A 27,350-nucleotide genomic window follows, 5' to 3' on the forward strand; every position below is an offset into this window, starting at 1 on the left:
AACAAAGCATTGTATATTATCCATATGGAAGCTGGTGCTCCTGACAACCAAATGCCCTCTGACAGTAGGACTTTCTCCTCTCCCAGGGATCATGATGTACAGCCATCCTTATCCAGGGGTGCAAGACCAGGAACAAGCCACGTAAGCACGTCTCTCGCCTTGGCATGACTCCGTTCTCGTTGGCATAGCCGAGCGTCTGTATAATGCCCAATAATTGGAAATCACAGTGGTATCCGAATGAATGTCAATCTAGAAGGCTGGTAATATAAGTCACTGACTGGGATAAAAGGAAGTCTCTGGGAGGGTGTGGAGAAGAGCTGCCAAGTGGAGCCTGTTGCCCGCAGATTCACCGAATCTGCTGCTTTTATGAGTCAAGTGCACAAGCGCTTCATCATTTCGACTTCCCTGCATTGCATTTAAGCACCATTCCTTTGCTCCAGATCTATATATCCCTCACATACACTCTGTAACCCTTGGAGACCGAGGCTTTTCTATCACACATCCCTAGCCAATTCAGATGCGAGAGTGCTACATTTATTCCCAGGGTCACAGCAGAGTCATGTCGAAGATAGTATCTGGCTGCCTTGCAGGAAGCCTTATTTGTGTCCCAGCCAGCTCTTGTACTGTTTTGTTGATAGTTTTAGTCATGAATCTTCCTGAAGGGAAAAGAGTTCCAAAAACTTATGTGTGCTTTCCTCTCCCTATTGCTTATGATAGAATCAGCAGTTTAATCGATATCTTGGTGGCGCTGTCCATCCTGATGGGCTACTCTGTCACCACGGCCAGCTTTGTCACCTACATTGTCAGGGAGCATCAGACCAAAGCCAAGCAACTGCAACACATTTCCGGCATCGGTGTGACATGCTACTGGGTGACGAATTTCATCTACGACATGGTGAGTAACTTCTGTCGTTGAGAGAGAGACAGGATCAATTTGAATAGAAGTCTATTAGCTTTACATTCAAGTGTTATTTGCTTTAATTATTCAAATTATTACTTCAAGGACAGCGAATTAAGTAAAATCAATTGAGTCTGGCTTATATTCATCCAATGGTGGGTGGGAAAAGAAACCTACCTCCACTTATCTCTAATATCAGATTCCCACAGTGCACGTTAACATGCAGATTCCTGGGCCCCTCTCCAGGTCTATTAAATCTGTGTCTTGGGAAATGGAGTGTGGAAAGTATGCATTTCAAACAAGATCCCCCAGGTGATTTTTAAGCACATTCAAGTCTGAGAACCACTACTGTGGCAAAATAGAAGCTTAACAGTATTACCCCGTTGTGCCAAATAATCAAGCTTATAAAAATTTAATCAACTAATAGTGAAAAATTCAAAGTAGTAGCTCCTGCTGAATGATACACTAGAGAAGATTACCAGAGACAAGGAAGGATGTATTTCATTGATAGCACTCTCCTTTATGTAAAGTGTTCCCCAAGTTCAGATGATCAGACTTGACTCCAAATGTACCAATGTTGGCCAAGAGCCCAGAAGAGTATGCATTTGCCCATGATTGCGGCTATTGTCTGAGTTGTTGTCAAGATCATTGGCTTGAAGAGTTGGGGAGTAATTAACCACAGATCCATTCTGTTAATGCATCCAGTGAGGTCTGAAATGTGCTTGTTGTAGAAGCCAAGTCCAGAGGAATGGTAATGACTGCTAAGGACTTCACGGGAGCTTAAATGTTAAGGAAGCTTCAATGTGTGCTCTGTGAAGGTCTGCTTAGTGCTGAGATCCTGTTGTCTGAATACCGATGCTCATTGCAATTCACAAAATTCCCCTGACCACCACCCTCAAATTGAGGTACCACCACCTACACTGTATGCACCTTGCTGCAAACTCTTCAGCCTTTAATGTCTTTACTTGCCAGCAGAACACCGAGGTTTTTGTTCATGTACCTGTGATTTCAAGAGCGTGCGAGAACTGTTGCCCTGGTGTTTTGCACGGAATGCCTAACACTGATAACCAAACCTCAGAAAGCAGTCATGTGAGAGGGCAGCTGCATCCAAAATGAAATCAATACTTTGAGGACTGACTCTAATACCAAGAAGCCTGGCTTTCTTATCTTTCTCCTGGAACCTCTGTCACTGAATGATCCCAAGTCTTAAGCCTAGAGGCAGGAACACCAGGGACTTCCTGTATATCTAGATAGATGGAAGCTGCCTTGACCTCATATCAGAGAAGACAAATTCTAAAGTGAAATAAATGCAAAATAAGCTGAATGTTACATGCAACAGGAAGATACATAAAAATTCATTCCTTCAGAATTTTTCTAGGTCAAGTTATTGCAGTTTTAAACTAGATGGCTTATTGATTTAAAGAGAATGCTCGCCATATATTAAACCCTGTTTTGTCTGTATCCATAGGTCTTCTACTTGGTCCCTGTAGCATTTTCCATTGGTGTCATCGCGATTTTCAAGCTACCTGCCTTCTATAATGAAAACAATCTAGGCGCTGTGTCTCTTTTACTTCTGCTGTTTGGGTAAGCTGCTGATTAAGCAATGAATAAAGAATTAACAGAAGTAAGCACTCCCAGACACATAGGATCTTAGTCTCAACAGCAAATTTACAATTGTCTTGGGGTCATTTAACATGAGTGATGACTAGCAATATATTACACTTGCTAGTCCGCAGTCTGTAAGTACCATACTTTTGAAAATTAACATTGTTACCACTAACAGGCACTTACTGGGTACCACGTATTGTACCAACTTACACGCATAGTCTAAATTACATAAAATGGGTATCTTAGAGTGACCAGAAGCATATGAATGTGTATGGGTATATGTATTGACAAATCAGATGACTACATATGGCTTTATAAGGTATATGTAAGTTTGTTTCTGTTTATTTTTATTTGTCTTTTAGAGACGCCTGGGGCATGCCATTGTTTCTGTATTAGAGTAATACAAGTTGCATAATGTAATTGATACTCAGTGGAAAAGTTGGTTATACTGCAAAAGCATGGATAGTATCTTTTAGTTAAAACTGGGGCAGCTATAGGGCCTTTCTGTCTCTAGATCTATTTAAAACGACAGGTGCTCATCTTTGCTCAAGCGAGGCCACGTGTCTTCTAACCAGACCTTGACTGCTTAACTCTCTGCGATGATGTCATTATCCTTCCTTGATCTTAAAGGAAAAGCCTCATTCAGGTGGAACTCCTATTTCTGAGCAGCAGAAATCTTGCCCGGACTGGGTAACACTGTGCCCTGCAGAGGATTAATTTACAGTTGTGATGATGGGAAAACTATCTGGGGCTTTCTAAGAGAGAGGCTCCTTGCTGTCATTTTCAAAAAGGTCCTTGAGGGTCTCTTGTCAAAATGAGGACTGAAATGGAGACCTAGCTTCAGGGCTTTGCTACCCATCACTTGTGTTTGCTTTTCCTTTGGAAGCATGTCTGAGTTTTGTTTCATTGTTTTGTACAGTAGAATAACTGAGGCAGAATTTTAACTTTTAGTATTACCATCCTACAGCTATGCAACATTTTCTTGGATGTATTTGCTGGCTGGTCTCTTCCATGAAACAGGCATGGCCTTCATCACCTACGTCTGTGTCAACCTGTTTTTTGGTATCAATTCCATTGTTTCCTTGTCGGTGGTGTACTTCCTTTCCAAGGAAAAACCTAATGATCCGGTAAGGTCCTTCATTCGCCATTTAAACTTCAGCAAACGAACCAGAAGCCTTAACATGTTCCATGTGGAAAGGTTATCTTTACTCTGTATTGAAATAGAAAAGAATATCATTTGATTTTTATTAAATTTAGAAAAGGAGAAAGTATATCTTTAAAAAATTAAGCTCTATCTAGGCAAATGCTTATTATTGTATTTACTGAATGTTAATAATACTGACTTTGGCTAGGTCTTGAGTAAATGGATAGATACGAGATCAGATGGACTGTATGGCACCTATTGGTCAGTTAAACATTTTACTCACTAACAAATCCCTAAGGTACAGTGGTGACAAATGGCTTAGTTATATGGCTGTGGGTTAGGATTCATTTGAACACTCAGAGAGGGGGAAAAAAAAGCTAATTCATTCCCTTTCAATCATGTATTGGAATCTACTTCATTGTAAGCATCACTCTCCATTCAGAGCTAACAATTATGATTAGTGAAAGAGACGCACTAACAGTACCAGGCAATTGAATGGAAAAGAATAGAGAGGAAATGAAGCGAGGTGAGCAAGAGACAAGGACACTCCAGGAGGAGGAAGGGAAATCAGGAGGTGGAAGTGGTCGGCCTCAAGTGTGAATAACGTGAAAACGAGCCATGTGCGCCTCTTTGATATTTGTTGTCGTCCTCCCATCTCAGTTCACCTTGTCAGTCTCTCCCAGGGTGGGATTCCAGGAGCTTTCCTGAGCCCCCTCTCACTCAGGAACCCACTGATGCTGTTTTGGACCCCACCCTTCTGGCCAGGCTTACCTGCCCTCTAGTCTAAGGCAGGTCTAGAAATGACTTTTTTGCCTCTAGGATTGGGCCTGACACCTTGGGCCACTTTGAGGAAAACATTTTTTTTTTCACTTGTATTTTGATGATAAATTCTGCCATTTGTAGTGCAAATACAATATACAATTTCAGCACGCATGTGAAATAATTCCACAGGCTTCCTCATATGTCTGTGCCTGGTTTTAAATTTTTGTCAAGTTGTTGGAATCCTAAAACTAAATTCTGCTATTTCTTTTATTTCAGACTCTAGAACTTATTTCTGAAACCCTGAAGCGAATTTTCCTGATATTCCCTCAATTCTGTTTTGGCTATGGTTTAATTGAACTCTCTCAGCAACAAGCGGTCCTGGATTTCCTAAAGGCATATGGTGTGGAATATCCAAGTGAAACCTTCGAAATGGATAAGCTAGGTGCAATGTTTGTGGCTTTGGTTTCTCAGGGCACCATGTTTTTCTTGTTACGACTCCTCATCAATGAATGGCTGATAAAGAAGCTCAGGTAAGCCACATGGGAACAGCGTTTGCCCTCCGTGACGTTCGAGTCGGAATTTTTCAGGGATGAGCAGTAATCCTGGTGTTTCCTCTGGTAACCTGAGGAGGTCTACATTAAAATCCTTTTAACACATGGTAGCGTAACTTATCATTCATTTAACTCTAGTAAATGGTTGTCATAGTAAACAGCCTTTCTATGTGTCTGCAAGTGTTGATGTGGAGTAAGGGACACGATTAAGTAAGCATAGTTGTTAGCGTTAAAGAGACTAAAAGTCAGCAATGGAGAGAAAATATGTACATAAACAAAAAGGTCGAGTTGAGGGAGATGATAAAGACTTGAAGGTCAGAAGTAAAAAAGAAGTTTGAGTGTGTAGTGTGGACAGTGGGTCTCAAAAAAGATGGCTAGGATGAAGTGAGGAGAATATCCAAAAGGAAAAGAGGGAAGCGTCTGAGTATATTTACCCTGACCCAGCACTGCCTTCCTAGGAAGTGTTCCTACGGATGATACCACAAACTCAGACTTGCATATACAAAGTTATTTACCGTACTGACCATTTCTAATAGCAAAAGCATGGAAACAACCAGTATTCCCTTATTTAGGGATTGCTTAATTTATGTGCATATATTTGTAAATGTAACACTATTGAGCTATTAGAAAGAATGATCCAGGGGCTGGGGATGTGGTTCAGTGGAGGAGTATCCCTGCTGTGTAAGCATGAGGACCTGAATTCAGATGCCCAGCACCTGCGTGAAAAGCCTACCATATCCCAGCAAATGACTGTAACCCCAGCACTGTTGGCTGCAGGGTGAGACAGACAGATCCCTGGGGCATGCTAGCCATCTAGTCTAACCAAAACTGTAAGCCCTGGGTTCAGTGAGAGACTCTGCCTCAAAGAATAACATGTAGAGCTATGATAGAGCAGGACACCCAACATCCTTTTCTGCATGAGTGTGCATGGTCAAGTATACTTGCACAAATATAATCAAATACACACACACAAATATGAAACATACACGTGCACACAGAGAGTGAATGATCCAATTTCCTATGTAATATTTGTCCTAATATTTGTTAAATAAAAGTGAAAGGTTAATAAATGAGTATAATATATTACCATGTGAGATAAAAAGAAATTTACCTTCTAATAATAGATTATCTTCATTGTTAATTTTGTTTGAATACTGATTACTTTTCATGGTCTATTTTTTAGTACCATTGAACTTTAATATATACCTGCATTACCTATTTAAAATAAAATTTTAATAAAGTAATAATAAAAGGAAAGAAGGTGGAAAATATTGTAGATGACTTAAGGAAGCATTATTCAATTTGATTAGAAGATAGAATAAATGTGATGAAATAGTAGGTCATTTAGGCTTACTGTATGGTTGGAAGGCTATGGGATCTCTTGAATGCTTAGTAAAGAGATCTGGTTTGGACTTTATTTAGCAAACCAATGGCTGTCTACCAAAGGTTAATGACCAGAGAGCACTGTGATCACATGATGCATGAGCAGGTGTCATTCTGTAGAAGTGGTAAGGATTGGAATTCAGGAGACAGAGACACAGGAGTAGTTTGGGGTTACTGATAAATGCAGATAAGACTGAAGCTTATGGGAGAGAGAGAAATAGGAAGAAAAGTGGTCCATGACTGAGGGTCCCAAGGCATTTTCAATATTTGGAGACAGACTGCATGAGTAGGCTTTAGACTACATCTTAGATGAGACATTAGCTGTAAACAGAATACAGAATAAATGGTACTTGGATTACAGATGATTTTGAGAGGAGACCTGCTGATTGCCAGCAGTACCGAGCTGGGTTCTATCTCCTTCCCCTTGGAAAAATAAGGAGAGAAAAGAGAATATTGTTGAGTGTAGATCTCATTTTAAACTTACCACAGTAAACAGGAAGGAGGAGGAAGAAGAAATAAAGAAAGAAGAGGGGCAAGAGGAGTAGGAGAGAGGAGGAAGAGGGAGGAGAAGGAGGAGGTGGAGGAAAGGAAGGAGGAGACAGTTGTTATAGCAATAAGGTGATGGATGATCTTGGGCTCATAGGTATTGAGTTCTACTAAGGATTCTCTACTCCCGGTTAGAAGCTGACTTTCAGACATGCATCTCATTGTTACTGAAATTAGTATTTTCAATGTTTTTTGTTTTGTTTTGTTTGTTTGTTTTTTCAAGACAGGGTTTCTCTGTATAGCTTTGCACCTTTCCTGGAACTCACTCTGTAGCCCAGGCTGGCCTCGAACTCACAGAGATCCGCCTGGCTCTGCCTCCCGAGTGCTGGGATTAAAGGCGTGTGTCACCACCGCCTGGCAGTATTTTCAATGTTAACAGTAGATCTTCTGTAAACATTTCATATGTGGAAAGTAAACACTATTTACAAGCATTGTAGAGAATATGGGAAGAATGCTACTATTGTTACTTAAGTCGTTTAAACAGGATAATGTAACAAATTTAAGAGCAGCCTAATAGTAGGCAGCATGCTCCAAGAGAAGTGAGAGCATTGAAGTGTCCAGACTGCACGGCATCATTTCAGAATCTGTCGTATAAAATCACTGGGTCTGGATTTCAGGCTTTTCTTCAGAAAATTTGCATCTTCACCCATCATGGAGACAGTAGATGAAGACGAAGATGTGCAGGCTGAGAGACTAAGAGTCGAGAGTGGTGCAGCTGAGTTTGACCTGGTCCAGCTCCATCGTCTCACAAAGACCTATCAACTTATCCACAAAAAGATAATAGCTGTTAACAACATCAGCCTTGGGATACCTGCTGGAGAGGTAGGGACGATGGTTTTGGTCTTCTAGAAACAGAGGACTCAAGCCCTGAGTATGTTCATGGGCTAGGTGTGTGTGTGTGTGTGTGTGTGTGTGTGTGTGTGTGTGTGTGTGTGTTTGTGTGTGTGTGTGTGTGTGTGTGTGTGTGTGTGTGTGTGTGTGTGTTTGCTGTATGAATATTTGCTGTTGCCAGGGAAGATTCACCTCCAGCACATAGCAAGTCCTGAGTGCCCCTTTCCACTGTTGCTGTCTCTGGAGTGGACTATCAGCAGGACTATAATCCTTGTTCAGGATACTTTCTGGCATCTCTCATCGCTAGGCCCATTCAAAGTCTGCCTGAATGACAGCTGTTTTCAGAGGGGACGTCTTAGCATGCATTCACTTCTATTAAGTCTTTCACAGACACAAGATAGAGGTAACTTTGAAAGAAGAAAAAGAATATGGCTATCTCCCTTTAGTTTTCTTTTCTTTTTTAAAAAATAGTTTATTTATTTTTATTTTATGTGCACTGGTGTTTTACCTGCATATATGTCTGTGTGAGGGTGTCAGGTCCCCTAGAACTGAAGTTACAGACAGTTGTGAGCTGCCATGTGGGTGCTGGGAATTGAATCTGGGTCCTCTGGAAGAGAAGTCAGTATTCTTAACCACTGAGCCATCTCTCCAGCCACCTCCTTTTAGTTTTCTGAGCAAAGCTGGAGAGTGCATGCATCAAACTCATTTGATGATGTAAATTATTGCATCAGTGGCTTTTTCAGTAAAGTTGTGATTTTTTTGTAAATTATGTGAAATCTATAACTGTAATTACTTCTTTGTGTTAGCATAACTTACTTGAGAGGTAGTTTATCATGTCACATAAAGAGGTACTACAGCATATGTAAAGCAAACCTTCTCTAAATACAGATGTTCAGATGCTTAGAGGAAAAAGAACACATAACACCCATTTCTTTTAGAAGAGAAAGTCTTACCAAATGTCATTGGAGCAGTATACTATCCAGAAATAATTCCAGTGTTATATTCTTCCGGGGAAGGTGTCTCACCCAGGGAGGAGGAAGGAGTTACAATAGCAACATGCCTCTATAGCTTACATCTTTTTCTTTCTCTCCCCATCCCAGTGCTTTGGCCTCCTTGGTGTGAACGGAGCAGGGAAAACCACTATATTTAAGATGCTGACTGGAGACATAATTCCTTCCAGTGGAAACATTCTGATCAGGAACAAGAGCGGGTACAAATGAATACTTCTACTTATTGAGCACAACATAATTTTAACAAACTTTTATGTAATTTCGTGATCACATTATTAAATCTTCGTGGCCTAAGGAGGGGATCGTTGAAGCGACTGAAGTTTATTTTAAACCTTAATTATGACTCTGGTAGTAAGAGTATTTTCTCTCTTTTATCAAAAATCTGTCTGTATTAACCACAACAAAGCCACTAACCCAATAGTTAGTGACCTATTATTAGAAACTCATGTGTTCTGATCTCCATTTAGATCCCTGGGTCATGTGGATTCTCACAGCTCATTGGTTGGCTACTGCCCTCAGGAGGATGCCTTAGATGACCTGGTAACGGTGGAAGAACACTTGTATTTCTATGCCAGAGTGCATGGGATTCCAGAGAAAGACATCAAAGAAGTGAGTCTACATGTGGAAAACAGCTTAATTTAAAGACTGCTGTTATTTCTACGCCTCTTCTCATGATTCCCCTGGCAAAGCCAATGTGCCACATAGGAAACCGTAACACCCCTCTAAACATTTTTGAGCCAACTTGGCTTGATTGTATTTTCTATATCCACGCCTGCTTAAAAGCTTGGCTTCAGGAGTTTCTTAGCCTGAGTTTGTTTGATTCCCTTAGTAAATAGATATCCACACTGTGTTTGGCTCCAAGTTGAACTTTGATTGGTGATGCTAGTGATTTTTTTAATTGTTCAAATAAATATTGGTACACATTGGTTCTCTGCAAAATGTCTAAGAGAAATAGAAGGGCTTCCATTTCTACTTTTTTTTCTTTACTTTTTATTTATTACTGCAGAGGATTGAACCCAGGGCTTCATGCATGCTAAGCATATATCCTACCACTAAGTTACAATACTGACCTTGATTTTGACTTTTATTCTGTAACTCTGTATACCACTGCAACAGTTAATTTTTGGAATGGAATGATTATACTCTTGGGGGACATTCTTTTGTTCTTCAAATTCTGGAGACTTGTTGGGAACATCCAACTAGAATTTCATCATTTTCTAGGCTTACTTAACTACAGAAGTAACTCCAAGAACCTGTGGTTCCTAATGTATGATGGTTTTGATAGCAGGTCAGTTTTAAATAGACAATATCTTTCTGAGAACTCACACCTTGGTAAGACAAAAGATGAAGTGTGATGGTAATTAATGGGAAACCTCCTCAGAACTCTTCCTTAGGTCTCTTCCGCTTTTAAGCATTGTAGGAGAATCCTGTGGTAACCGCAGAAGTTAGTCTACAATTGTAAATACATGCAAACATTTGGAGTTGGGGGGGTCTCATTTGAAACTGTACCTCCAGGAAATTGTTTTTGTCTCTCTGATAAAGTGTTAATTTATAATTGGTCTTTTAAAGATGAAAACGAAATCTGTGTTGAATTGAAATATTTTCATTGCTTTTAAGCCTGTATTCTCCACGAGAAACGATTCTATTCACAGGCTGGTTTTTGTTCCATTTTGTGCTTTTAAGGGGCAGGTTGCCTAATTCCCCTTCTTCTTATCCACAGACTGTTCATAAACTCCTTAGGAGACTCCACTTGATGTCCTACAAGGACAAATCTACCTCCATGTGCAGTTATGGCACAAAAAGAAAGCTGTCCACTGCCCTGGCCTTGATAGGGAAACCGTCGATCCTCCTGCTGGTAAGAGAGGCATTATGAATAAGACTATGAAGAATTAGAACAGGACCTCCAGACCTGTATTGTCATCTCACCAGCAGCAATGTCCACATCTAGTGAAGTCACACTGCGTGCCAGTCACTGTCAAAGCACAGATACTACCCCATTAGGAGAATTTGTATTAGCAAATAATTTATGATCCTGGCAGTGTCCTCAGGAAACACTTCGTGTCTGAAGCAGCAGCGCAGGAGGCCCCCGAGAAAACTCTCAGCATGCGAATGGGAAATGGAGACAACAAACTCAGGGGGCTCAAATAAGTTCCAGAACAGGTTCAAATTTAATTCCCACTTATTGATGAAATCGTATTTCTGTTAGGTCCTGATCAAGTGAACTAGCAGTTTCCAATTTTTTTTACTGAGGAAGAGAGGTACATTTTAGAACAAAGTGTTGTGCTAAAATTATATTCCTTTGTAGCTTGAAAATATGAGTTATTTAGTTTGTGAAGTGATGGAAAATACACTGTGTTGTCTTATTTGAAATTAGGAGGGGATCGAAAATACATTCCACATTTATATTTGGTTAAGAGCTGAATATTTTAATTGATCACCTGAAAATACAAATTACACCTAATAGTGATATAGTATTCTGCTCCCAAGGCCCACCAAAGCAAAAGGGCCTTTATTTCAGAGAAATAAACATGTCCTTATTTTGGAAGATTGCCTCCATTCAAGGACCTCCAAATTTTAAAAGAACTTTAACTGCATGCAGTAAAATCCAGTCATAAATCACCACATTATTCTAGGGATTAAGTCACACAGTGGATCCAATTATTTAAACTGCCCAGACAGACTGTATTTCCAGAATACCGGAAGCTTATAATGCATTACATCGCTGCCAGTCAGTGTTTATAATGGAACCCTATTGTGCAAGCATCCCTTAAACTGAACAAAACAATCCTTGGCCATCCTTGTGAGATAATAGACGTAAAGCAGTTTGCGTGTAAAAGTACTATGTAAATGTTATGTAGTGATGAGCTGAGGAAATACAGGCTACAAGAGGAACGCACTGCTGTTCTTCTGTGTGTATATACTGCATATTCATTTCATTTTCTTCAAAAATAGACACAATGACAATACCTCCTTTATCACTTCCCCCAAGTAATGCTCATCGTTCTATTTAAATTTAGCACACTACTATGCACAATGAGCTTCCGACGTCCCAATTCTTTCCATCATGCATACGTTTTGAAAATTTTTATTTAATCTTGACCTATAGTTTGCTTTTATTTATCACCTGTCGGGATCAATTATTGCTTGTTTACATTATCAGTTGTTTCGTTTTTTTAAAGAATCTCCTGTCTGAATCTTTCAAAGCCTCATTTGCTTTGAAGAATATTGTGGATTTTTCCACTTGGTGACGTCTACTAATCTTGTTTTTATTTTCCCAAAGAGTCTTAAATTTCAATTAATAACAAAACCCTAAAAAAAAAAAAAATAGACGTGGAACATATTCACTGAAATGTCAAGTTGTGTTTTCTTCTGCTTTGCGTGGCACAGTATCGCTGGCAGTCACAATTCCACTTTCAGGAGAGAGATGGCAATCTTGCTGATGGAGCTTCAAATACATATGTGAGAATGTAGAATTAAATGTAAAAACTCTGCTCTGCCAGTAATTGAAGTAGACTTTTTCCAAGGAAACATAAGAGACAGATGTAAAGTAACAGGATGTCAGCTTCACTGAAACATTTCTTTAAACAGACTGACAATTTTAAATACTTAATTTTGAGCTTTTGACGGCAGCAGAAGAAGCCTATTATGTATAAAACATATACATGTATAAAACAAGTTAGTCACAGGACCTCTAAAAGTGACTTCTATACCCAGGGGGTTGAGATGTAGCGATTCTTATGAAGAACCTCATCAAAAATTAATTAACTTGATACATTTTCTTTTCCTGGTAATTCTCTGTTAAGGATGAGCCGAGCTCTGGGATGGATCCCAAGTCAAAACGCCACCTCTGGAGGATCATTTCAGAAGAGGTGCAGAACAAATGCTCTGTCATCCTCACATCTCACAGGTAAACTGAGTCAGGTCCCAAGGGATTCTGATGTAACACATATATAACATGAGTACTCATTAGTGCTTGAAGTATTTTGTTTTTAATTTTTATTACGAGTGTGTGCGTATGTGTGTATGTGCTCGTGCGTGTGTGTGTGTGTGTGTGATGTCTGTTTGTTTGTAGAGGACAGTTTGAGAAAGTTGGTTTTCTTCTTCTACTAAGTGGGTCCCAGAGACGAGACTCAGGTAGTCAGGCTTGGAAGCAAGTGCCTTTACCAACTGAACGCTCTCATCAGCCTATTTGGAGTATTGCATGTTTGTAGTATATCGAAACTGAGTTTCACGGTGAGAACACTGTGGTAGGACAGGGTACAGGGCTTAAGCAAACATTTTTACCATGAAGCTCTCATGACATAGGACCTGCTTATTCTCGGCTGTTGTTCCCGACAGCCTTTCAAAAAGTTTCAGAATCCTTGGTCTTTTCCCCACAAATACTCCCTCTTTTTCAGTCAGGCTAAATCTCTTGGCTCTCCATCCACACACTGGACTTTCTGTCTCCATGTATCTCTTTATATGTGCTTTCTACTTGAAGCACTCTCCACAAGCTTGCTACAGATTTTCATTTTACCAGCTCCACTGCAGAACCCACCCACATGGCTCTCTTCCACAGCGGAGCCCTCCTAGTCTCTTAAGTATGAGGATGCTGAGGCTTTATCTGCGCCTCTCTTATGACATTGGCTTTTCATTATGATTCATATTAAGTTCAGCTTTCATTATAATGATCACATAGCCCAAAATAATTAGATAAGTTTACTACGATAGTTGTTTGTGTGTCAGCTTTGAGTCCATCACCCTGAGGCTAATCATTTTATTCCCATGAACTTCTACATGGAGTGAACAGGGCGATAGCTGGGACTCTCTCTAGGTATCGTTGACCATGAAATGAGAGAGCTTGTAATCAGGTACAAGTTAACTAGTTACAAACCCCAAAACAAAACCAACTGGAGTATGAGACAGCATAAAAGGTGCTCTGGGTCGTTTTGGAAACACTTCATGAGAAACATAGGTCTTGAATTAGAGCTTGAATGAGCTGAAAAGACTATTGAGTTTACCAGTGGAAGTGATCCATATAAGAGATGGCCTCAAGTGGAAGAGGACAGTAATAAACCCTATCTGAATATGTTTAATTTACATTTTAAGACTTTATTGGTTCTTTCTCAAGAAAGAGTTCTTGGCATTTTGGTTGTGAGCCTAGCTTTTAACAGCTAAGCCTTCTCAAGAGAACCCTCAAGGGAGATTGCTACAGTGCCATAATGAAGATATGCTTATGAACTTCAACTCAATTTTCTGTGCCCTGGATGTTGGTAGTAATCTGCTTCCTCTTTTAGCATGGAAGAATGTGAAGCCCTTTGTACCCGGCTGGCCATTATGGTGAATGGAAGATTCCAGTGCATTGGATCTTTGCAACATATAAAGAGCAGGTAACCAACAAATATACTGTTTGCCCATGGTGTAGGGGAGCTGCTCCAACAGTTACAGCTGCTACTGGACCCCAGCAGCCACTGTGCACTGGATAGAAAAACTGAGAAGAAGACTCTTCACTGGAAGTAATCATTGACTCACCCCAAATATAAATTATTTTATTAAAGAGTTATTGTGTTTTTTAGTTAAAGTCTCCTTAGAAAGTTTGAAGCTCCTAATAGTCATAATAATAAATCATTTACAACCAAAATACTCCCAGGAAGTAGTTTGAAGAATATACCCAATAACAAATTGGACTTGACAAGTACATGAAGGCATAGATTTTTTAATCTACCATGTTCGTTTGCCATTTGCACAGGCTTTCTGTAAGCTATTTAACATTTTCACCACATTGAAAACCTTTTAATCAAGAATGCATTGGGGAAAGATGCCTAAATATCATATTAGCATCACATTAAAATTGAATTATTAATTTATATTCCCAAGTGTATGTGCATTTATATATATATGTGAATCTCCAAACTACAGGATGATACTTCATACATTTCCATACAGCAACTTAATTATCTTATCAAAATAGTATAATCTGGGATAAAGACAAAATGATGCCAGAGACCTTGAGCTGCTTGTAGGGTGTCATAACCTGCTTATGAACTCTGCTTTTAGCATAGTGAACACCAGCATATTGACTTCCTAGTTAGTGTTGGAATCCCAGTGTCTAATTGAATCTTTATGGTTGACACCAAATCTCCAACGGCCTGCCTCTCAAGACCTTGCTCTAACTTAAAAAGTATTTAACTCCAAAAATTGACATCTATTATTGCCAATTGATGGCTGTCAAAGAAAGCTGAGATTGTGTGTTTTCATTGCGGTGTATCTTTTGCTCCAAGATTCTGAAACAGTATAGAGGTCGAAATTAAAAACAAATGAGCAAAAAGCAAAGCATGGCATTGAACTGCTTCCCGCATTGAACTGCTTCCCGTTTGCAACATACTCTGAACTTTTATAGCAAAATGACAGTCTTTATATAAGAAAACGGGCCATAATGGGCAGCTTGGGACGTATTTCATTATCTAGAATTCCAGGGGAGCTATTTTGGCAAAATGTAACTCATACTGTATTTTTACACTTTTAGGTTTGGACGTGGATTTACTGTCAAGGTTCACTTGAAAAATAATAAAGTGAGCATGGAAAACCTCACAAGGTTTATGCAGTTGCACTTTCCAAAAACATACTTAAAAGTAAGTGATGTCTCCACCTTTTGACCTTGACTGGCTTTTCGAGTAATAACAAAGTGAATGTGTGCTGTTTCCTAGTGGATCACAATGTTGTTATTCATCCTAATCCATTTGTTTAAGATGTGAACCTCATACAAACAAATAAAATCCCTAGACCATATATCTTGGTAGATATTTTAAATTAATCTAATTATTTCAATCTGCATAATAATTTCTTCCTTGCAAAGTCTTTATGATCATACTGGGTTTGTTTTCAAGTTGTATACATTGCCAGTTTAATAATTATATACACGCATACCTTAGGGAGCCCAGGAATGACAGGTGTTATATGACCAGCAACATTGCTTAGAAAAAAAAAAAAATCAGTGCACTCAGCATCCTGCAGCTGGGAGATTTTTGTCTGCTTTGTTCCTCTCCTTTGAAAAATAAACCCACAAAGGTCTGAGCAATCCTTGGCTCCCAAAGAGATTGAAATACCTTAGAGCTGGTTTCTTCTTGCTTATGCAGTAAAACCGATCAGATGAACACACAGGGATACACACATTTAAATCTCACATAGCACCTACTTAATGTTCTTGTCAGAAAAAAAAGTCAGAATAACATCTTTGATAGACAGGTAATTTGTACAAATTGAGGATGACAAATTATTGTTAAAAGGAAATCAAAGTAGAATTATGAAAAGAAATTGGAAAGCTGTGAGTTGACCCTGGCTGTGCAGAGGAGATATCTAAGAAGACATTTAAAGTCTCTGAGCTTCATTTCTCTTATTTGAAAGCAGGAATAAACATCTACTTTACAAAACTGGTGTGGAAAATGTCTGGTGTCTTCACAAACTATAGGGCGTAATATTAATGTGAGACGATGTTAGATAGCAAAAGAATGTATTTTTTAAATAATTATTTTATCTTCATCAAATATTTTTGTCTCAGCCTCCCCAAGCCTTAGCTAATTCCTCTAGGAACATTAGCTTTCAAGTTTCTTGTCAAAGCCCATTTTTTTTTTTAAATCATCAGAACAGAAAATTAAAGGACATCTGTCTTCTACAAATGGTATGGGTCTCACACATTCAGTCAATTGCTTGGTTGAAATGTTTATTTACTGAGTCGAGATTCCATTTTTCCTGGCATGTGCCTCCTGGGACTAAAGCTACCCAAAGTAAATGAGCTGATGATAAAAGGCAATTTCTCCCTAAGAGAGTATCTTTTATACTTCTGAAGTAGTGTCTAGATCTCTTTAGATGGAAAATATCTGGACTGATCACTTGAGAATGAAGCATGCAAGATGGCCAGATTACAGAGACAGGGACAATGAGAGTACAAGTTCATGAGAGAGCCTGGGCTCCAGACAAGGTGGGGAGAAAGAAAGTCTTGAAAAATAAGGTTGCAATGCATCAGCTTTGATAGGATCTACAGACACCACAGCAGTAGATTCTGGAGTGAGAGGACATCTGATCATACTAGCATTCCACTTCTCTGGCTTCTTTGTGGCAGAACAAATCGGCATATCTGGTTTCTAGGTTTCCAAGGAGGATGCTGCAGTCACTCCGATGGGGAGTGAGACGCGTCAAGTCAGTAGTGTGAAGGGCGCAAAGAGAGGGGAAAGGTCAAACTGGACAGATGCCTTAAAGAAAAACAACCCCCCCCCCGAAAAGTAGATGGTGAATGATGAAGCACTCAGAACATCATCAGGTGTTAGAGATATTCTGAGGCAGTATCGACAGACTATGAAGTAGATGATTCTAGTGGTGAAAGATTAAAAACTGAAAAGCCTTTTAAGATGAGCCGAGAAAAGTAGGCAGCCTCAATAGAACAAAAAAAAAAAAAAAAAAAAAAAAAAAAAAAAGGCTTCTGGACAACTTCAACACTACTGAAGTCTGGCCTTTTTTTTTTTTTTTTTTTTTTTTTTAGCTCATTTCAACTGAAAAGCCAAGTCCTGGAATTTTAGACCTATTCAAGATCATAGCCAATCTATTAAAACTGATCCACAAGCTGAGCATATGGGATGCATCCTACAGGATCTTCCCCCCTCTGGATGGGATTGTAACCTTCTAAATGCTTATGAGCCCAGGATGCTTTGAAATTTCCATTCCCTTTTAAATTCGCTTTCTCTCTGACGTCCATGAAATTTCTCGTCTCATCTCTATAAGCTGCTAGTTTCAAAGCGTGCCCATTGTTGACACCACGGCATGATTTTTGTGTCTCCCAGCAGAACAACTTTTCAGCATCTTCCCTAACTCTCCATAAAGTGAAAGCTGATCAAGCTGATGTTAACTTGCCATTGTAAAACAAGTTTTCCCTTTTGGTTCCTGCAGGATCAGCACCTTAGCATGCTAGAGTACCACGTGCCCGTCACAGCAGGAGGAGTAGCAAACATTTTTGACCTTCTGGAAACCAACAAGACTGCTTTAAATATCACAAATTTCCTCGTGAGCCAGACCACTCTGGAAGAGGTAAAGTGCATGCCGTAATCCATGGCACAGTGTCACACATTAGTTATTATGCACCCTGCTTATTTCTTTTTAATGACATTTAATTTACTTTTAATTAAATCAGTATCTAATCTTGCACCTGAACACCTTAGCAAAGAGCCTAATTTATTTCTAACTGCATTTGAGATATTAAAAAATAGATATGAAAGGCATTAGCAACTATTTTTAGTGGAGAAATGAAGTTTTTTTTCCATTGTAAATGACATCTACTTCCATAAATGTTTACATGTACATGGAAAACAGGCTCATCACCTGTGAAAAAATAGCTCTTAATGCTTCCTCTACTTTCTTCTTGGTAGGTTTCATAATGAAGGTTTCCATTACTCAGTTTCCTGAATTAGGGTGTATAGGATGAGTGACCGAGAATGTACAGACGCTGGCGTTTATTAAATCCACACACTTAATACAGTAAATGAAGAACTCCTTTCTCTTATTTATACATCTTTTTTTAAATTATTTTTTCTTTATTAACGAATTTTTTTTTTTTTCCAAGACAGGGTTTCTCTGTGTAGCTTTGTGCCTTTCCTGGAACTCACTTGGTAGCCCAGGCTGGCCTCGAACTCACAGAGATCAGCCTGGCTCTGCCTCCCGAGTGCTGGGATTAAAGGCCTGTGCCACCATGCCCGGCTTATTTATACATGTTATTTACCTTTCCACTCAGTAATAGCAGCTTCCTACATCATCCATCGTCTCTCCACTAAGTTTTATACAATTCAGCCAATGTGACATATAAAAAATAAACTCCATGCTTGATTTTGAAGTGGGTCTGAGAGTAAGTCAATAGATTGTGCTGCATTTTATGGATTAATATTTTATAGAGACTTAAGGCAACTATGGCTTTGCCAGCACTGAAGAGTTATTCTTAGACTTATTTGACCAGCATTGAGCATCACGCATAGGAAAACTAGATTCTCAGTGACATTGGAATAAATCTATAACTAATAAGTTTAATAATTTTAATTACGTAAAGGGGTCTGCATGTTAGACAATTGGCAAACTTAACATAATGGGGGTTTTGTACACAAATTTTATTTTGTGCATTTCCTCCCGAAACTAGTGAATTCTCTCTTGACATTTCTATTTAAACATTTGATAGGGTATCAGGCTGGGCCCCTTACCATACATGATAAAGATATCAATGTGGATCTTATGGTTTACAGATGTGCAGCTGTAGATCCTTAACCATAGCTTTAAATTTAGACTATGACAAAAAATGTAGTCATAGTCACAGAAATGGGCATTATTTTTAAAGTCCAGTTTAAGTTGGCTGAATAAATGGACTTTTAGGAAGGATGTGCATAAGTATGTGAGCATGTCCAGAAGAAATATTGCTTTCTGAACTTGTGAGTGTGTGAGTGAGTGAGAAGAAGAAAAGAAGGAAAGCAAGAGAGAGAGTGTTGAAGGGAGAGATGAGAGAGAGAGAGAGAGAGAGAGAGAGAGAGAGAGAGAGAGAGAGAGAGAGAGAGAGAATGAAGCTTTATTTCTTTATTTGGCACTAATGTCTTTCATTCCCTTGAAAAAATGCAGGTTTTCATCAACTTCGCCAAAGACCAAAAATCCTATGAAAATGTTGATACCAGTAGCCATGGTTCCACAATAAGTGTAGACTCACAGGATGACCGGATAGAGTCCTAGCACCTGAAGCAGATTCAACTTCAGCAAACGGCTGATGGATGCTCTTCAAAGAAGACACCATTTTAAAAAACATCTCTCCCTGGAAAAGTGTTATACTGCACACAAGCGTACAGTCCAAGACTGACAAATTACAATGGACATCAGTGAATGTTATTGCTCCTGAAGTGATTCCCCTGTATTCAGCACAGTGAGCATGTAACATACGTGCTGGTGATCCTTAGGCAAAAGGTGAACCCCATGATGGATGTCTTAATTTATTACTCTCAATAAAAGGACAGATTAAAAGGCATGGATATTAGTAGTTGAAAAGTAAGGCCAGAGACGAAAAATAAGGTGGACTGGGGGAGACAGAGTAAGGTGATCAAACAAAATAACTTATTTATAGAAAATAACATGGACCCATGAATCTAGTGTTGTGTGTAAAGTGCTAAGGACTGAATTAACAGAATGACAGAAGGCAGTGAGCAGTCTCTTCAGGAGGTGTGTGTATGTTAGTGTCAGTGTCTGTGAACATGGGGACATAGTGAGCCCCCCCCCCCAGTGTGCCTTAGGATAAGAACAGAATGAGACCACAGTTTACCCTGGTGGTAAACAAAACTTAGATCCAGTTCAGTCGTGCCTAGCCAATGGTAAGGCATGTGGAGAAGATGCTTCTTGCTTCTTAAGAGGAAACAGGAGCGTCAGCTGGGCAGATCCTGAAAAACAGTAGAGAACTCATGTGCTGTTGGCAGGCGACATTTTGAAAGCTCTTCCAGAAATCCTCACAATTCCAGTTTCTCCACAGGAAACTTTGCTGTGAAAGAAAAATTAATATGAGAATTTTTTCGGCTTACTATCTGGCTGACCTGGAATTATACCTATGGTTACAGGATAGACTGCTTGCCAAGTTTCATGCCCTTTCAAGAAGTTGCTTTATGTACCCTTTGAATGTGTGTGTGTGTGTGTGTGTGTGTGTGTGTGTGTGTGTGTGTGTACGTACATGTACAAGTTTACCAGCTTTGACACAACTGTTTCTGTCTCAATGACCAATAAACTCAAAGTTTAAAAGAAGCTATTAATGATGTCGTTTTGTTTGATAGGGAATAGCCAGGGACATCAAATTAGGAGTCACGTGACCCATGAGGTTCCATATGATCTGGCCCCTGCTTATTTTGCCATTCTCAACAGCATCCATTTCCCCTTCTTCTTTAGGATCTCGGCCTGCTGGCCTCTTGCAGTTCCCATGGTGCTTTACATGCCTTCGCATCTCTGGAGTTTTTCACTTAATGATCTTGAGAAACGCTACACTTTCCCAGAGAAGCTCTGCTGCCTTGCTTTTTCAGCTCAAATCTGAGCCCTCTGTTCTTACGCTATGTCACCACCCCACTTTTGTGTGAAACCTTACATCATAATTTGTCATGTATCTAGACTTTAAACAGATATTTTAACAGAAGGTACCATTGTAAAATGTCTTTAATAGCCAGAAATGCTTGTGACCTCAGGGCTCAAAAGGTGGAGGTAGGGTGGTCACGAGTTTGAGGGTAACTGGAGCTACCTTGTAAGTCAAAATCCAGAACGGACTACATAGTGAGTCTTTGTCTCATAAATTCCAAGTACCAAGGAATTAACTCAGTACTAGAATAAGTACTCAGTATGTCCAAGTCCCTGGATACAGTCCACATTGAAAAAATATATATTGGATATGGATATGTACACCCTTTTGGAGTAGAAAATGTGACTCTGAGGCCATAGGACTCTTCAGAATCCCCTGAGTTATAAAAAGATGACCAGACTCATTGAAAAAAATAAAATAATTAGCTGACTGGAAATTGTCCTTTTTATGGTTGGTTTTGTGCTTACTTGGTTTCTCCTGAGCAATGGTGGGGAGGGAATCAAAGGTTTAAATGATCTTTAAAACTAAGTAAATTCTGATTGGTTTTTTTCCCCATACCCATTCACTGGGCAGCCTCATTGTGGACTGGTCCCACTAACGTTGTATCTTCATTAACGCTAGCCACACTCACAAATGCTTTCTATGAATGAGTGCAGACGCTAAGGAGTGGGTATGTCAACACCTTCTTTGATGAGGTGCACAACAGTAACTGCTCCATCACAGAGAACGAAGAGTGTAAACACAAGACAAGGGGGTGGGTGCTGAGTGGAGTTTCTAACCACGTCAGGACATGGGTTGGTGGTTCCTACCAATTTAATCTACCCCTCGGTGGGCAGGAATGTCTTACCTGGCCTCAACTTCTCCAACTGCATATTCAGTTAAGTGTTCGGCACTCGTTTCTCTCAGTAGACTTGAAACTCAATGAAGACAGAATCTGTTTTGATCTTCCTAACCCTCCCACCACCTGGACATACAAGAAACATTTGTGGCATTCAGTATGTATGTATTGGTGATGTGAATAAATAAATGAATAAGAAACAACAGAGAAGCTGGTGTTGTTGGCATGGAAACCACACATCCTGACTCTGTTTAAATTTCTGAAATGCAGTTTCCCATGAGGTAGCTTACTCAGACAAAGGGAGAAAGAACGATGTTTGATGCCATATTACAGTAAATCTGCTGGGATGGGAGGGTTTGGATAACATCTTCGGAATCAGAATTCTAATGCCTTGTTTTCATAGATTTCTGCACATTTATCTCTTCTTTGTCTTGGTATTTGTTGGGATATACCACTTAAGGGCTTCATGGTCGCCTTTTCACATAAAAGTAAGAAATGCACACAAAATTTATTTGAGCCTCTATTCCTGTGGGCTTCTCCACAATGGAGGATGTGTTTTCAGAATTCCCAATCCTCTGAGGAGGACGTTCCACTCTTGATAACACGTACATAATCTCCCTTCTTTCCATGAATTATTTGAATTACCTCTGAGGATTGTGGCAATTTTCACTTCATCTACAAAACTAAATTTTCATGGTAGTAAAACATTGAATATAAAATAAGAAAAAAATTGAAAGATGATATATATATATACATATCTTTTCCCCAAATGTCCTCTGTCTTTCTTATCCACTCTCCAGCAGAGGGGTGAATACGACCTAGGTGAGGATGAAGTGGGGGAGATGGAGCAGGTTGGCACCCTCTTACCCCTACCTGAACTCAGGGGCCTTCTTGCTTCATGAACCGAAACTTTTCAACCTAACACAGCAAGCTAAAAGGAAACCAACAGTGTTCTCCTTGGCACCATTTGTCACAGCTGATCTGGTGGCCCCTTGGGTATAGAGCCACACTGATCTCCCATCGTCTACAAAGCCACGATGCAGATTCTTTAGCTGATGCTGGGCGTGGTTGAATCTTGCAGCCCTCTTTTCCATGACATCTCTGCTCCGACTGCAGGAGCTTCTTGGCTGTTTCCAATTCATGTCAGGTCATTTAGGGATTTTTATGGGACTTTTCTCATAGTACTCCTTCATCTTAGGAGTTCTGACCTCTTGCTCAGCTTTTTAGAGTCCCCTCTCCCTCTTCACAAACCTCCTCAGAGGTTTTCCTTCCCAGAGGGACAGGCTGAGTTGATTGCTCTGTCCTTTGTTGTGGAAGTATTTTTTCATGTGCCTCTGATGAAGCATTCCCATGCTGCATTATAAATCATTTCTGTACGTCGCTCTTCCCACCGCACACCATTTCCCCCGAGTACTGACTGATCAGGCTGCTCACTGTCACTGTGCTTCCCATATCCAGAATATTATTAACATGTTGTTGTTGCTCAGTAAATCTTTAAAGGAGGATTGAGGTACAGCTCAGTAGCAGAGCACTTGCTAGTACTTACAAAGCCCTGGCTTCAATCCCCAATATTGCCAAAGGAGTAAATAGATAGTCTCTAAGGGACCAAAGAGGTGTCTTTTAATTTAGAAGTTTATGTATATAAACTATACGTTGTGATTTTTGCTTTCACAGTTTTGCATGGTTTAGTTTTAGAAGACTGCTAATTGCTGGGTGATGGGAGTGCCCATGATGTTTATTAAAAAGAAAACACCATTTGAAACAAAACACTTTCCAAAAAAGACATTTTAAACATTTTCCCATTTGGACAAATGGGGAAAAAAAAAGAAAATCTAAAGTAAAACAGAGTTATAATTAAAACAACCATATCGACCACTTACTAGTGTCACTTACATGTGAAATACTGGGTCATATGTGTCATCTTTATTAAAATGTTACAACTATTTATTGTTGAATACACTAATTTGGATGCATATAATTTCTCCACAGTTTAGTGATGACCTGTAACCACGCCTATGTGATCAGAGTGGGAATCTCTGGTGCTGTTCACACTGGTCGTGTTCTGACTTCCACAATTCTCTGTGGTACGTCTTTCAGAATGAGTAAGACTTGGGGAAGGAAAATAAAAACCTTTCTTAGCTCTCTTCTGTGATCACTCTGACCCAAAGCTTGACTCTCAAGGGCTTTGATCTTATGATGTAAGCACCTGTAAGGTGTTCCACCCACACTGGGGCTTCCAATCCCAGCAATCTAGGAAGCCAGTGTGGCTGAAGGTGGTCACTGTGGATATAGTAGAGAGCAGCCAATTTCTGGGTATACTGTGAAGCTAACGCTGGTGGAAGTTCGTGCATAGGGGATGAGTGGAGAGAAAGAAGAATAAATCCGAAAGTTGAGACTGGAACAACTGGATAAAAGAAAATGTCACTTATTGGAGAACGGGAATATTGGAGATGCAAAGACACATCAAAGGCTGGGCTTCAAGTCCATTAAGTTATAAATGCTGATTAGACATTCTCAAGGAAATGTTGAGTGAGTCATAGATCTGTGTCTGTAGAATTTTGGTAAAGTTCCCTACTGAAAAAATTTGAAATAAAAGCCACAATCCAGATGAAATCACTTAGGAAGTCAAGCATCTCCACAGCAGAGAAACAATTGAAAGGGAGAGGCCAGAGAGAGTCTTTCTGGGGTGGAGAAGGGACGTCCAGAAATTGTGTGTAAAATGTAAGGCAAGAAAGGAAATTGCTCCTAAAAGGGTGGGAGTGGCTGACCTTGTCTAGACAGCTGCTTGGGAGATTAAAATAAAGGCTGAAAATTGACCAGTGGGTTTGACATATTCATGAGTGACCTTGGCAAGAGAAGTTTCTGTGTAATCATAAGAAGAAAGATTTTGGGATGAATTCAATAAAAATTAGGACAGAAAGGGGGAAATGAAGTACATAGATGGTTTCTTCAATGGAGAATGGGTAAAGAGACATGGGTAACAGTTGCAGGGTGGTTGCAGGAATAATGGAAGAGGGATCTTACCTGCTCTAGTTGGGGCAGAAAAAGATCAGGTTCACCAGACATAACATTTTCTATTGCTGGTTATTTTAGGGTGAACAGTGCCCCCTCTCCCTGGGTCTGTCTTCCTTTCCATTAATGGCTGAAGTCTGGACTGATGCAATTATAATGTGTTCTCTTTTTTTTAGCTTCTTCCCGGCTGATTCCAGCTCTCCATTGGGTGTCTGTTATGCTTTCCCCTTCTCCCCTGGGGCATGATGGCTCACACTTCCCTCAGAGGTCACCTCATTCTGCCAGAAGGAGTACTGTGACAGATCGCTCCTTTCAAGTCAGTGACCATGGTACACACAACTGCAGGCAGCTGGGCCAAGACTCAATGCCTCCTTTCATGTTTCATCTTGTGCAGTCCAACTTGTTTTTCTGTGGCACACCTTAGAGTGCTTAACAATAGCTCATCTTTTACAGCAAGCTCCTTTGACACATACTTAACATACCTGGCCACATACTTTCACATCAAAGTCCCCGACATAGAAAGTAGCACTGTTTCCATCCACACCCTCTTAGCTACCCCTGTCCTTAACGCCCCAGAAGAGAGAACAGGTGGGCTTTCTCTGCATGCTACCTCCTTCTGCAAAGGGAAAGTAAAATTGAAGTTGGAAAGCTACTTCAGGTTTCAGGAGAATTTTGTGAATGGGACAAAGTAAACTAGGTATTTGAAGAACGGTGTCTCAAGTTGACGTCTATATACATTTAGGAATCTTGAAATCATTCTTTTGGTTTCTTGAACTAGATGATTAATTTACCACAAAGAGTGTGTGGAAAAAGGTAAAGAAATTTACTGTTCAAAGAATTTCAAATCAGTTCTTTTTTGAAAAAAAAAGTCACATGTAGCTATGTTGTGTACACATGTATGTCTGTGTACGTGTGTGTGTGTGTGTGTGTGTGTGTGTGTGTGTGTGTGTGTGTGTGTGTGTGTGTAGGTGCCTCTGGAGGCCAGAGGGTAAGGAAGATCAGGTCCAAGAGCAGGAGTTACAGCCAGTTATGAGCTGACCAATGTGGGTGCTGGGAACTGAACTCAGGTCCTCTGCAAGAGCAGTATGTGCTCATAACCACTGAGTCATCTCTCCAGCACCTCACAGAAATTCTTCAGCCTTCAAAATGATCTCCCTGACACATATTCTTAATTATGTTTGTCATAAGCAAATATGTATTTCCTTGGTTGTTTCCTCTATGGTTCTTTTTCTGGAAGTTTTCCAGTTACCTAACCTCTTCCTCTATTATTTCCTGACTCTTACTCGCCAGGGATAAATGTCTTGGGCTACATGATTAGAAAAGCAGATGAGCAAAACTATCTGTCGTATCACATTTCCTGACAAGATGTGAAGAAATGATAATTTACCCAGATAGGACACCAACACACAAAAAATATGGCTCTGTCCAAACCCAGCTTGGAGAACCATGGAGTTTATTAAAACTACTTACAGGAATGTGAATGACTTGGCCAACCGTGTCACCAAAAGTCCCCTCTAGCAGAGTGACAACTCATGAAAGCTGCACCACTAAGCCCTTCATGTTGTAGGCATCTACAACAATTGTTTGCTGCTTAAACAAGATCAAGAAGGGGACTTGTGGGTCTGGTAAGTGTCTTTAGCGTAGTAGTCTCCATGTTTCAATCAGGAGGAAGCCGGGCAGTGGTGGCTCATGCCTTTAATCCCAGCACTCGGGAGGCAGAGCCAGGCAGATCTCTGTGAGTTCGAGGCCAGCCTGGGCTACCAAGTGAGTTCCAGGAGAGGCGCAAAGCTACACAGAGAAACCCTGTCTTGAAAAACCAAAAAAAAAAAAAAAAAAAAAAAATCAATCAGGAGGAAACAGCTACACAGCCATGATCGTTAGTTTTGTTCACTGGACTGGGTCTGCAATCAACTAAGAGCCATGCCTCCATGTGCGTCCGTGAGGGTATTTCCTGGAAGAAATAACTGATGGAAGAAGACTCTCCACACAGAGTAGACACTTCCTGCCAATAGCAGCTCGGCTGTCAAGAGGTAGGAAAGGAAAGCAGCGGCTTTTTGCATGATGGCCTTAGTGTCTTGCTAGTGCACGCATCTACTCTTTTTGCGGCTCTTGTCATCATTCACTAACATGAGAGCCCAGGTTCTTTGGCCTTCCAACACAGACTGAGGAGTCTTCCCAGCCTTTGGCACCATATTGTGACTACCATGCTATTTATTCAGCCTCATGGAATGAGCAACTACTGGGTTCTCAGCCTCTCCCACATTGATAGAGATCCATTGTTGGGCCCCACAGCCCACATTGCTTAAGCCGGTCTAGTAAATCCCAGTTCAACATATACTTATTTTATCTGTATGCTGCCTCTAGAGCAGGGGTTCTCAACTTGTGGGTCACGACCCCTCTAGGAGGTTGAACAATCCTTTCACAGGGGTCACCTATCAGATATCCTGCATATCAGATATTTACATTAAGATTCATAACCGTAGTAAAATTACAGCTGTAAAATAGCAACAAAAATAATTTTAGGGTTGGGGATTACTACAACATGAAGAACTGTATTAAAGGGTCGCAGCTGTAAGAAGTTTGAGAACTCCTGGTCTAGAGTATCCTTGCTTGACAACAGCGTCAAAGGAAGTAGGCTATGGTAGGTCACCTAGATAGGCCTTT

The 27,350-nt window shown here is 40.1% G+C and overlaps 1 protein-coding gene across 2 annotated transcripts in view; it reads left to right on the top strand.

The window, feature by feature from the left end:
• The window catches only part of Abca12 (ATP binding cassette subfamily A member 12), a 166,874-nt gene extending 146,492 nt beyond the window's left edge, over positions 1 to 20,382 (top strand). For both annotated transcript variants that reach the window (XM_059278245.1, XM_059278246.1), the window contains exons 40-53: positions 87 to 141; positions 718 to 895; positions 2,367 to 2,482; positions 3,474 to 3,633; positions 4,689 to 4,942; positions 7,510 to 7,714; positions 8,824 to 8,933; positions 9,201 to 9,342; positions 10,454 to 10,588; positions 12,537 to 12,640; positions 14,010 to 14,102; positions 15,239 to 15,344; positions 17,653 to 17,790; positions 19,357 to 20,382. In XM_059278245.1, the coding sequence (XP_059134228.1) occupies positions 87 to 141; positions 718 to 895; positions 2,367 to 2,482; positions 3,474 to 3,633; positions 4,689 to 4,942; positions 7,510 to 7,714; positions 8,824 to 8,933; positions 9,201 to 9,342; positions 10,454 to 10,588; positions 12,537 to 12,640; positions 14,010 to 14,102; positions 15,239 to 15,344; positions 17,653 to 17,790; positions 19,357 to 19,464 (1,904 nt within the window). In that variant the 3' untranslated portion in view covers positions 19,465 to 20,382. The remainder of the gene's footprint in view (positions 1 to 86; positions 142 to 717; positions 896 to 2,366; positions 2,483 to 3,473; positions 3,634 to 4,688; positions 4,943 to 7,509; positions 7,715 to 8,823; positions 8,934 to 9,200; positions 9,343 to 10,453; positions 10,589 to 12,536; positions 12,641 to 14,009; positions 14,103 to 15,238; positions 15,345 to 17,652; positions 17,791 to 19,356) is intronic.
• The last annotated feature ends 6,968 nt before the right edge of the window (positions 20,383 to 27,350 follow it).

The sequence above is a fragment of the Peromyscus eremicus genome, chromosome 13, assembly GCF_949786415.1.
Source record: "Peromyscus eremicus chromosome 13, PerEre_H2_v1, whole genome shotgun sequence".
NCBI lineage: Eukaryota > Metazoa > Chordata > Mammalia > Rodentia > Cricetidae > Peromyscus > Peromyscus eremicus.